The sequence below is a fragment of the Toxorhynchites rutilus genome, chromosome 1 (genome assembly GCF_029784135.1).
Source record: "Toxorhynchites rutilus septentrionalis strain SRP chromosome 1, ASM2978413v1, whole genome shotgun sequence".
Taxonomy (NCBI): Eukaryota; Metazoa; Arthropoda; class Insecta; order Diptera; family Culicidae; genus Toxorhynchites; species Toxorhynchites rutilus.
In genome coordinates, this window is record NC_073744.1 from 115005903 (window position 1) to 115017479 (window position 11577).

At 43.8% G+C, this 11577-nt stretch overlaps 1 protein-coding gene across 1 annotated transcript; it reads left to right on the forward strand.

Annotated features, from left to right (window-relative positions):
• Positions 1-1090: 1090 nt before the first annotated feature.
• Positions 1091-5800, forward strand: LOC129761356 (uncharacterized). The gene is made up of 5 exons (XM_055759073.1): positions 1091-1577; positions 1646-3317; positions 3365-4171; positions 4225-5028; positions 5224-5800. The coding sequence occupies exons 1-5, from the start codon at positions 1091-1093 to the stop codon at positions 5798-5800; spliced, it is 4347 nt and encodes a 1448-aa protein (XP_055615048.1).
• The last annotated feature ends 5777 nt before the right edge of the window (positions 5801-11577 follow it).

The following is an 11577-nucleotide window of genomic DNA, read 5'->3' on the forward strand; positions in this document are numbered from 1 at the left end:
TTGGAATCAGTTGAATTTTAAAAGCTAGTAAATAGACACTTAAGTTTCGTGGAAAAAACAGTTTGTGATAGAAAAAAACATTGTGCGGAGACCAAAATGTAAGCGAAGAAATGAGATTGTTGTAGAACCTATCCTAAATCAAAATATACATTTATAGCTTTAAGCGGATCAATTCATATACACGGTTGATTGATTTTTTGCTGGAAGAACTCCCATCGATTCTATCACAACACTATGACTTTATCTAAATAGAATGTTCTGGAAGCTTGTTTTCGACTTTCCAAAGAAGAGAAAAGAGATCTACATGGTGGAGTACTAATAAACTAATGAAGTAATTCGGTATAACAAGCATCAGTTTTCTGATTATGATATATAATATACTCCCCAGCAAACATTAAATCGTATGTATAGCTATAATTGGAAGCAATATACATACATCCGAGACACATTTGGATGGTATATGATGCATGTAACTGGCATATAAACGCAAACGTGGCGGCGATATACGTATATGCCATATTTTATACGCATATAAATCCACATATAACGATGTGCCTACCTCCGAGCACCATATAAATATCTTGCGACGGGTCCGACCTCATAAGAAGGACGTTGGTGCTGAACGTCAGTGGAAGAATGTGGGTGTGTGCGTAAGAAATTTATAAACAAAAATAAATTGTAATGGCTGAATATAATTGGATTGCTATTGCTAAGTGAATTAGAAAGTTAAGAGTGAAAAATTAAATTGGAACAGATTTGTGGAGAGACGCAGAATTTAAGAGCTACGAAGAAGTTGTAGTCGTAGAAGTGTAGAAGCGTAAGGTAAAAAAAAAATACATGGTTCGTTTATTTTGAAACATTTATTGAAAATCAGAAAATTTATAGCTGTCTGGAATCGCGAGCGCCATAGCTGACCTGAAAATAAAGAAAAGAAAGGATTAGGTGAAAAAACTATAAATATAAGTAAAAAGATGAACCTGAAAAGAAATAGAAAGTAATAAAAAATATTTCAGTTTAAAGCTGCTAACAACAAAACGCTGCTGTTGAAATTGGTGTTCTAGGTTGGTCCGAACAAACTTTAAAATTTATAATGAGTCGGCCAAGTCCTAACCCTAATCCAGACCAAACGGGATACAGTTGCGCGGCATGTGATCGTCCGGATTCTGCCGAAAAGGAGATGGTGCTTTGCGACCGCTGTCAGCTGTGGTATCATTTCGGTTGTGCTGGCGTGTCTGACGACATTCACGATGTTTCATGGCGCTGCACGGAATGCAGAAATGATGAAGAGAATGATGCTGCACTGCAAGAGGAGATAAAAAAGTTTGAAGAAGATAAAAAGATACAGAAGCAGAAGATGGAAAGGGAGAAAATTTTGCATCGAAAGCGACTGGAGATGCAGCAAGAAATGTTCGAGATGCGTCAGCAGTTGGAAAAGGAAAAGCGAGAATTGGAAAAGGCGCAAATGCAGAAGAAACTTTCCGAAGAAGAAGCTCACCAGAAGAAGCTTAAGGAAATGCGGATAGAAATGGAGGAAAAGTTGAGACGTTTAAAATTGAAGCGGAACAAGGATGCTGACGGTGAAATGGAATTAGAAGAAGAAGGTCAAATAGTAGAAAGGAAAATGATGCATCGTGCGGACACTCAGAAGATCCAAAAAAGAAGAAGGAAAAGAAGAAGTGTAAAAGTGTGGAGGAGGAGAAAGAAATTTCGGAGTCTGATGGATCTGAAAAAGAAGACGAGTCTCTGGATGATAGTGTAGAAGAAGAGGAAAGCGAAGATGGAGATAGCTCCGAAACGGGTGAAGAGGAGGTGAATGAAAATAACCAACGGCGTAGGCGGCATCGTCATAAAAGTCCCACGAAAGCGCAGTTATCATCTCGCCAGTTTCTGTCTAGGAAGTTGCCAACTTTTTCTGGCCAACTGGAGGAATGGCCGCTGTTTATAAGCAGCTACGAGACGTCGACGAAGGCGTGTGGTTTTTCGAACATCGAGAACCTAGCGCGTTTGCAAGAGTGCCTGAAAGGGGAGGCATTAGAGGTGGTGAGAAGTAGGCTCCTTCTGCCTAAGGCAGTCCCGAAGATTATCGAGACCCTGCGGATGCTGTTCGGTCGCCCAGAGGCGCTACTTAATATGTTGCTGATGAAAATCCGCAATGCGCCTCCACCGAAGGCAGATCGATTGGCGAGTTTCATCAGCTTCGGGGTAGTGGTTCAGCAGCTCACTAATCATCTTGAAGCTACAGGACTGACAACTCACTTGATGAACCCGATGCTGATTCAGGAGCTGACCGAAAAGCTGCCAGCGGGAACTAAAATGGAATGGGTGAGATATCGCAGGAGAAACGCTGTCGTTACATTGAGAACTTTGTCCGACTTCCTGTCTGACATCGGGAAAGATGCGAGCGAAGCGACGTCGTTCGGAGAAGCAGCCGTTATTGTGGATCATCGCCAACAAAAGGGAAAATCGAAACGGGGATCTGAAGGTTTTTTACACGCCCATTGTGAAACGGAGAAGAACCAGGGTCCATCTGGAAGAGAAAGGACACCGTGTAGGATCTGTGGCCGGTTCGATCACAGGGTTAGGAACTGTGATAAATTCCGGAAACTCCGACTCGCTGATCGTTGGGAGGTGGTACGAAGGTGGAACCTGTGTCAGTTATGCCTGAACGAGCATGGCAATTTTCGATGCAAGCTGAACTTGCGATGCAACGTCGATGGTTGTAACGAACGTCACAATCCACTGCTACATCAAGAGAGATCGATTTGCAACATTCACGCCACTCTGCCGAAACCCTCCGTCATCTTCCGTATGATTCCGGTTAAGCTGTACAGGGGTCAGCTTTCTGTGAACACAATCGCCTTTCTAGATGAAGGATCGTCATATACGCTCGTAGAGAAGTCACTCATCAGCAAATTGGGAGTAGGAGCAGTAACCCAACCGCTTCGTGTAACGTGGACTGCTGGAGTTTCCAGAGTCAAGAAGGACTCGCGGAGAGTTGAACTATTTATATCCGCAAGAGGATCAACGCAACGTTTCCACATCAAAAGTGCGCATACCGTGGAGAGCCTAAAGCTGCCGCCACATACTCTACCTATGTCGGAGATAGTTAAGCAGCACGAGCATCTACGTGGTCTACCAATCGCGGACTTCCAGCAGGCAACTCCGCAGATTCTCATCGGGCTGAAGGACATCCACTTGTACGCACCGATCGAATCTAGAATAGGACGTCCAGGGGAGCCGATAGCTGTCAGATCGAAACTCGGATGGACCGTCTACGGACCAACGGGTACCGCTGAAATGGACGCTGGAATCGTCGGGCATCATGCAGTACGCTATCGAACCAAGAGCTCCACTACTTACTCAGGAAAACTTATACTCTGGAGGAATCCGGAATTTCTGCTGCGTTGTTGCCTGAGTCAGTGGAGGACAGAAGAGCGAAGGAGATCTTGGAGAAGACGACTGTGAGGGTTGGTGATCGCTTCGAGACGGGTCTTTTGTGGAAGGAGGACGATCCCAGCTTTCCTGACAGTTATCCTATGGCGGTGAAGCGCATGCAGAGCATGGAAAGGCGCTTGCAGAAGGATGCCAAGTTGTATGAAAAAGTTCGTTGTATGATTGGCGAATACCTTGCGAAAGGGTACGCCCACATAGCGACGCGGTCGGAGTTGAAAGCGTTCGATTACAGCAAGGTGTGGTACATTCCTCTAAACATAGTCTTCAATCCAAGGAAACAAAAACATCGTCTGGTGTGGGATGCTAGAGCGGAAGTCAAAGGTATCTCGTTGAAATCCAAGCTGCTGAAGGGTCCGGACATGCTGACCGCACTTCCTGCCGTACTCTGCAGATTCCGTGAACGGGCGATCGGATTCGGGGCAAACATAAAGGAGATGTATCACCAGATGAGAATTCGTGAAGTTGATAAACGAGTGATGAGATTTGTGTTCCGAAACGACCCTTCGATGGCGCCGGTGGTGTATGTAATGGACGTAGCAACATTTGGGGCCACCTGTTCGCCATCTTTAGCACAATATGTGAAGAACCTGAACGCGAAAGAATACGCAGGGCAGTTTCCGGAAGCGGCGAAGGCGATCGTCGAGAACCATTACGTCGACGAATATTTCGACAGTGCTGACACGATAGAGGAGGCTGTGAAGCGTGCGCGAGATGTTCGGTATGTACAGTCTAAAGGTGGATTTGAACTGCGTAATTGGGTGTCTAATTCAGAGGCCTTTCTCAAGGCCATGGGGGAGAGTTAGAGTTAGGTTCTGAGCGAGTATTAGGAATTGTTTGGAGTCCGACTTGCGATGAATTCATGTTTTCCACTCGGTTGAGAGATGATCTTCTTCCGTATCTATCCGGTGATCTGCTTCCATCAAAGAGAGTGGTTATGAGTTGTGTGATGAGCTTCTTCGATCCGTTAGGACTACTTTCCATCTTCACCTTTTACGGTAAATTGCTGATCCAGGACTTGTGGCGAAGCGGATGCGATTGGGAACAACAAATCGATAGAGAGTGTGCCGATAGGTGGAATCAGTGGATTTGCAGGCTCCCCGACGTCGAAGAAGTTCGTGTTCCTCGTTTTTATTTTCATGGCGGTCACATCGGTCGGACAGAATATAGCAGTATACAACTCCACGTCTTCGTTGATGCGAGTGAAATTGCTTATGGTGCTGCGGAATACCTCCGAATCGAAACGGTCAACGGTCCTCTGTGTTCGCTCGTGATGTCAAGATCCAAAGTGGCACCGCTAAAACATCTGTCGATTCCTCGCTTGGAATTACAAGCAGCAGTGCTAGGAGCCAGGCTCGCCAATTCCGTCGAAGAAATTCTTTCCTTGGAGATTAATCAGCGACACATTTGGAGTGATTCGAAGACGGTTCTGTCGTGGATCCATTCGGACCATCGTCGGTATAAACAGTTTGTTGCGTTCAGGATCGGCGAAATCCTCAACCTGACGAAGCTAGGCGAATGGCACTGGGTCCCGACTAAATGCAATGTAGCTGACGCTATGACGAAGTGGGAGAAACGGTACAGTCTGCAGTCCCATGGACCATGGTTTCGGGGTCCTAATTTCCTTTACCATCCGGCCTAATTTCCTTTACCATGCGGGTACGTCTCCTGTTGCATGATGTTTCAGTGACCGATCCTGGTGTGGATTACCAGCGTTTCTCGAAATGGAGGGTCCTTGTCCGCATGTGTTTTCCGATTCGTGTCGAACTGTAGAAGGAAGCGAGATGGTTTGAGCATTGAGGTGATACCAGCAACAAGCAGGGTGAAAAAGTTGGTGAAAAGAGATCTGATCACAAAGATTACTCCGTTGAAGCGGGAAGAATATCAGGTAGCAGAGGCTTATCTTTGGAGAGCAGCTCAAGCGGAAGAATTCGCGGACGAAGTCAAGGTTTTGAAAAAGAACCGAAGTCTCCCCTACAAAGATTGGCGACCCGTAGAGAAGTGCAGCCACATCTACGATCTAAGCCCGTTTCTGGATAAGCAAGACGTGCTTCGAATGGAAGGCAGAGCAGCGCGGGGTTCATCACTACCCTTCGAACTTAGATTCCCGATTATCCTTCCGAAGAAGCATCCGGTGACAGATAAACTACTGGAATATTATCACCAACAGGTTGTCCACGGCAACACGGAAACCGCAGTCAATGAAATCCGGCAACGGTTCCGCATTCAGAATCTGCGTGCGGAAATGAAACGTATCTGCAGAACCTGTGTGTGGTCGGAAAACGATATGTCTGCTTGTTCACCTGCATGTCTACAAGAGCCGTTCACCTCGAAGTCGCTCATAGCATGACGACACAAGCTTGCTTGATGGCTATACGACGTTTTACGTGTCGCAGAGGCAAACCGCTGGAGTTCTATTCCGATAATGGAACGAATTTCCAGGCGGCCAGCAAGGAGATCATACAGAAAATAGGAAACGATATCGAAGACGTGTTCACTGACTCAAGAACTCGGTGGAATTTTAATCCACCAAGCTCACCTCACATGGGTGGGGTTTGGGAGCGACTGGTGCGCTCTCTGAAGACGGCATTGAATGTGCTCAATGACGGATGAACGATGACCGACGAAACACTACTGACCACACTTGCGGAAGCTGAGGACCTCATCAATTCTCGCCCCCTAACGTACTCATCTCTGGAACCGGGAGTACTAGAAGCTTTGACACCAAATCATTTAATTCGTGGTGTTGGAGATCAAACCGAGCATGCCGTTCCGTCCACCAACGAAGCTGCAGCTCTCCGAGATTGTTATAAGCGCTCGCAAGTGCTGGCCGACAGATTGTGGAAACGATGGGTCACGGAATATTTGCCGTCGATCAACCGAAGGACGAAGTGGCACGTGGAGTCACCACCACTCACCCGTGGTGACCTTGTGTATATCGCCGATGATAGCATACGAAAAAATTGGATCCGGGGCATTGTCGAAGAAACTATCGAAGGACCAGACGGCAGAATCAGGCAGGCAATAGTAAAAACCGCTAAGGGTCAGTTTAGGCGACCCGTGGCGAAGCTTGCGGTGCTGGGGGTGCAGGATCGTAAATTTGGAGTGCAGGGAACCCAACCAGAATTACGGGGAGGGGGTATGTGCCTACCTCCGAGCACCATATAAATATCTTGCGACGGGTCCGACCTCATAAGAAGGACGTTGGTGCTGAACGTCAGTGGAAGAATGTGGGTGTGTGCGTAAGAAATTTATAAACAAAAATAAATTGTAATGGCTGAATATAATTGCTCCCGTGGCCGAGTGGTTAGCGTCATAACTAACATGCCGGGTGTTCGGGTTCGATTCCCGTTCTGGTCGGGGGAATTTTTCGTCAAAGAAATTTCCTCCGACTTGCACTGTGATCACGCGTATTCTAGAGCTTGCCACTCAGAATGCATTCAAGGCGTGTTATTTGGCATAGATATCTCAACTAAGTACTAATAAAAAATGACGCAAGTAATACTACGTTGAGACGGCGAAGTTCCTCTAGGAACGTTAGTGCCATTGAAGAAGAAGAAGAAGAAGGCTGAATATAATTGGATTGCTATTGCTAAGTGAATTAGAAAGTTAAGAGTGAAAAATTAAATTGGAACAGATTTGTAGAGAGACGCAGAATTTCAGAGCGACGAAGAAGTTGTAGTCGTAGAAGTGTAGAAGCGTAAGGTAAAAAAAAATACAGGGTTCGTTTATTTTGAAACATTTATTGAAAATCAGAAAATTTATAGCTGTCTGGAATCGCGAGCGCCATAGCTGACCTGAAAATAAAGAAAAGAAAGGATTAGGCGAAAAAACTATAAATGTAAGTAATAAGATGAACCTGAAAAGAAATAGAAAGTAATAAAAAATATTTCAGTTTAAAGCTGCTAACAACAAAACGCTGCTGTTGAAATTGTTGTTCTAGGTTGGTCCGAATAAACGATATACGATGTTTTTTACGTTGTGCGTGATTTGACTCGACAATGCTATATAAAATGAATGGAATGTGCATATATAATATTGCATGTCACGATACTAGGAGGATCGTTATACGGATATACGACTTATTCCATCAATGATACTTGGCATAACTTGGTATATTCTGAGTCTATAAAGTAAGATCAAATCAAAATGATATATAATGTCGATCAAAGGATACATTGTGTATATCTAAAATCGTATAAAATCCGAAAATCCCCATTTAACGAAATCATGTATGCATGTCAGGCTGATGCAGTTCGTTAGTCCCATGAACGTATACATTGGATCAATGTAGTACTGCGAAAAATTGTATTACATGATGTGAAAAATCGTTCAACAGTATATCATATTAGATCGTAATTGATTACATATTACATAATATTAGGAATTGGACATATGAAGATCCACAATGACGTATTTACAATGTGTCGTCTGGTGATGGTATGGTGATTTAGAGAGACAAATTAATCTATCAGATCAACAGGCCCGAAAGCAGTTTTAAATTGTTAAAATTTGAATGAATGTTTTTACTTCATGTTATTTGATCACTTAAAACATGTAGCACTGGACCCTAACCTTTTTTAACTCCGCCTGCGAATGACGGATCTCAATAACAGCATGGATGGTTGGATGGTTGGTTGTAATAGCTGTTATCCAGGGTTATTATGGAAAGAAAGTAATGGTGCCGAGGGATGAATGGTAGGGGGGGTGGTTTAAACCTTGCCGTTAACAGAGCCTGTGGAGCACCAGGGCACCCTCTACCTCTACAGTATCGTCCGCTTTTAATGCCTTAAGCCGGTCGAAACTAACGCAGAACACTAAGGTTCTGCAAATGAATCTCCATCACGCTAAAGCAGCGCCGAGCGTGCTGTCTAGGAGGTTAATCGAAGAGGCTATGGATTTAGCTTTTATTCAAGAGCCTTGGGTCCACAAAGGAAGAATACTTGGTATTCATAATGGTAATGAAAGTTATTCTACGACGACAAGCATGACTCCCCAAGAACTGCTGTTTTAGTAAAAGCAAATATAAAATGCTTTCCTATAACAGAGTTCATCAAACGGGATATCATCGCGATCAGAGTTGAGATACCAACCGCCAAGGGAAGATCCGACATAATAATTGCGTCGGCTTATTTCTCTGGAGTCCTGCGAAACGTCTCGCATTTAGCAAATGTCCCGCGATATCAATATATTTTAATATTACAATTTGATCATGTTGATTTTATCAAATAGATGACCCTCAAAAAATTTGGCAGACTGTTAAATAGCGCTCCCAAAGCATCCGAAGATTAACACGTTGAGCTGGTTTCATCGCACCGACAGTGGACTTTTTGTTTAGAAAGTGTCAACTGGGAACGACAGCAACAAAATTGGAAAATTGATTTTTATAAAAGTCCCCTATTGACCGACGTGAGTCAGACCTTAGCTCGATCGGGGCTCAACGTATTAAATGAGCCGGAAGAACTAGTTTATGCTGGACAGAAAGAGGTAGTGTTGATTGTTGAAGTATCGTAAATGAAGTGTCGGCGGCCTTACGGGAGTTGGCCGGCACCTCAGGCACCGGCAGATGGCATGTTCTCTAAGCTTTTCCTGGCTTTAGCGGTCAGCTGTTTCTCCGTTTTGGCTATGAAATTATTGGAGGAAGTCTTCCGTTTCAGGTTCCCTCAGAAAATTTTTATTGGTTGCAGCTGGGGGATGTTGGGAAGGTTGGTTGGCCAGATTTTTCTTCACCGTTTGGCCGGTTGCTTCGATCTCCTGGCTTGAGAAGCGGCAAGGAGAATATATTGTAAATACCAGATCGACTATATCCGGCGAACATGAAGTGCCTCAGGATGTCCAACCCCTTCGCTGTGGGGTGGAGCTAGTAGTATGAAAAAATCATCAAGTTGCCTACGTATCAACAGCGCTGAATCATTTTTGTTAAAATCTTAATAAAGATTTGAGGATAATTTGTTCCATTGAATTATCTTTTGTAGTTTTTGTTCCATCGCCATCCGAAATTAGTCAATTTCTTCAAAGCATGCGTTAACATTAAAATCATTGAAAATTTGAATGGAATTTTCAATCCATTTTTGCAATCTGACTTAATTGCAAGGATACATGTTAAGAATTCTACGAATAAATGAGACTTGCATAAACTATGGCTTATGTTCACATAATGTATATGCATAGCGTTTTTTTGGTGTCCCGCGTTATACCTCTGACCATCTGGGCACTTTAGTGTAGAAGAATTTTCTGTCAAATATGAACATCTATGCAAATTCATAGCTACACAGTATGTTCAATAAATAATTTTATTTAAACCATGGAACACGTAACGCCATCTGTTTTTTTTATTTATTACAATAATCAACAGGCAGAATCTATGCCCTAATGATATTTAAGTTGGTTAATATTCTCTTAAAGTTACGTTTAATAGCTACCCTACATAAATTGAAATCAAGGCACCTGCAACTCTGTTGAACATTCTGAGCAGACCGGATATACTACCGTAGGTCGCGTAATTTGTTCGCCGGACCGGTATACGCAGCAAATTTTGGTCCGCAGACTTCTTGGAGGCACCTGTAGTTGAAATGAACGGAGCAACGCCGGACACTCTGTTTTCGACGTCAGGACATCAGACACTAGCATAGCACGGGCGACATTGCGGCGAACAGCTAAGATGTCTAAATTGATTAGAAGGCATCTACTATCATAGCTGGGTAGCCGAAAAGGATCCCTCCACGGCAAGCGTCGAAGAGAAAAGCGCACAAACCTGCGCTGTACAGCTTCAATTCTGTCGACACCATTTTGGTAGTAAGGACTCCAAACTTGACAGCCGTACTCAAGAGCAGTACAAAGACTTCAAGCAATATATGTCATTGAAATCTTTACCGATTCGAAACAAAAAGCCCAGACTTCTGGAAGCTTTGCCAACAATATATGAAATGTGCTGCTGGAACGATAGTTTGCTGTCTAGAAGTACCCCTAGATCTTTGATACTGTTGGTTCTCTCGATGGAAGTATCCAAGAGTTTATAATCGAACAAGATCGGTTCCTTTTTTCTTGAATAGGTGATAATAGCACATTTACTTGGGTTCACCTTCATGCAATTAGAAATACACCATTCAGCAAAACTAGTCAGCTGTTGCTGAAGTAGGCAGGCATCGGCAGTCGAGTTGATTATAAAATAAATTTTCACATCGTCGGCGAATGACAAGCGCGGAAGGTTCAGCTTAAAATTGACATCATTGAATTACAAGAGGAAAATCAACGGCCCCAGGTGGCTGCCTTGAGGAATCCCTGAGGGCGCGTCGAATTTGCGCGATAAATGATCACCAATTTTTAACTGCTAGCTGGCGACCGATTAGATATGACCGCAGCCAACTGATTATTCTGCCGCCAAACCACAAATTCTCCATTTTAGAAATCGCAATTTCGTGATTAATGCTGTCAAACGCTGCTGTCAGGTCAAAATATATCGCATCTATTTGTTTGGCGCTATTGAAACCTTCCGTTATATAAGCCGTGAAAGTCAACAGATTGGTTACAGTAGATCTCTTAGGCATAAATCCATGTTGGTCTTCTACAATGTAATGCTGGCAGAAACTAAAGATCGGTTCCAAGACAACAAGCTCAAGCAGTTTGGCGACCGAGCTTAGTGCGGAAATTCCTCGGTAGTTATCGATTTGAGTCTTGGCACCCTTTTTACGTACAGGAATAAAAAACGCCGACTTCCAGGAAGTTGGAAATTTTCCACTAATCAACGATAAGCGGAAAATGCGACAAAGAGGAATCATCAGATTAGCTGCGCATTTCTTCAATAGAATAGACGGAATTCCATCAGGACCGACTGAGCAAGACGCCTTGAGTTTGTTCATAGCAGATTGTACCATTGGCTCGTCAACCTCGATATGGGAGCAAGACTGGCCGAGAAAAGGTACGTTTCCAGTAGCAGATTCAATTTGCTCGGGTGTTATCGACTCATCCGAAAACACGCTTCCAAATTTATCAGCAAATAGGTCACATATCGTTTGTGTGTCAGAACTCCAGCGCCCATTGTACTCCATTGTAGAAGGTAGACCGGACTCATTCCTTTGCTCGTTTACGAACTTCCAAAAAGACTTAGGATTTGATTTCAGTTTCAGC

Excerpts from the sequence above, each read along its gene's own strand:
- LOC129761356 (XM_055759073.1), top strand. The coding sequence starts at position 1,091 with ATGAGTCGGCCAAGTCCTAACCCTAATCCAGACCAAACGGGATACAGT. Across the intron at positions 4,172-4,224 it reads AAGCGTGCGCGAGATGTTCG|AGGCCTTTCTCAAGGCCATG; the intron begins GTATGTACAGTC and ends TGTCTAATTCAG. Across the intron at positions 5,029-5,223 it reads ATGACGAAGTGGGAGAAACG|AAGGAAGCGAGATGGTTTGA; the intron begins GTACAGTCTGCA and ends GTCGAACTGTAG.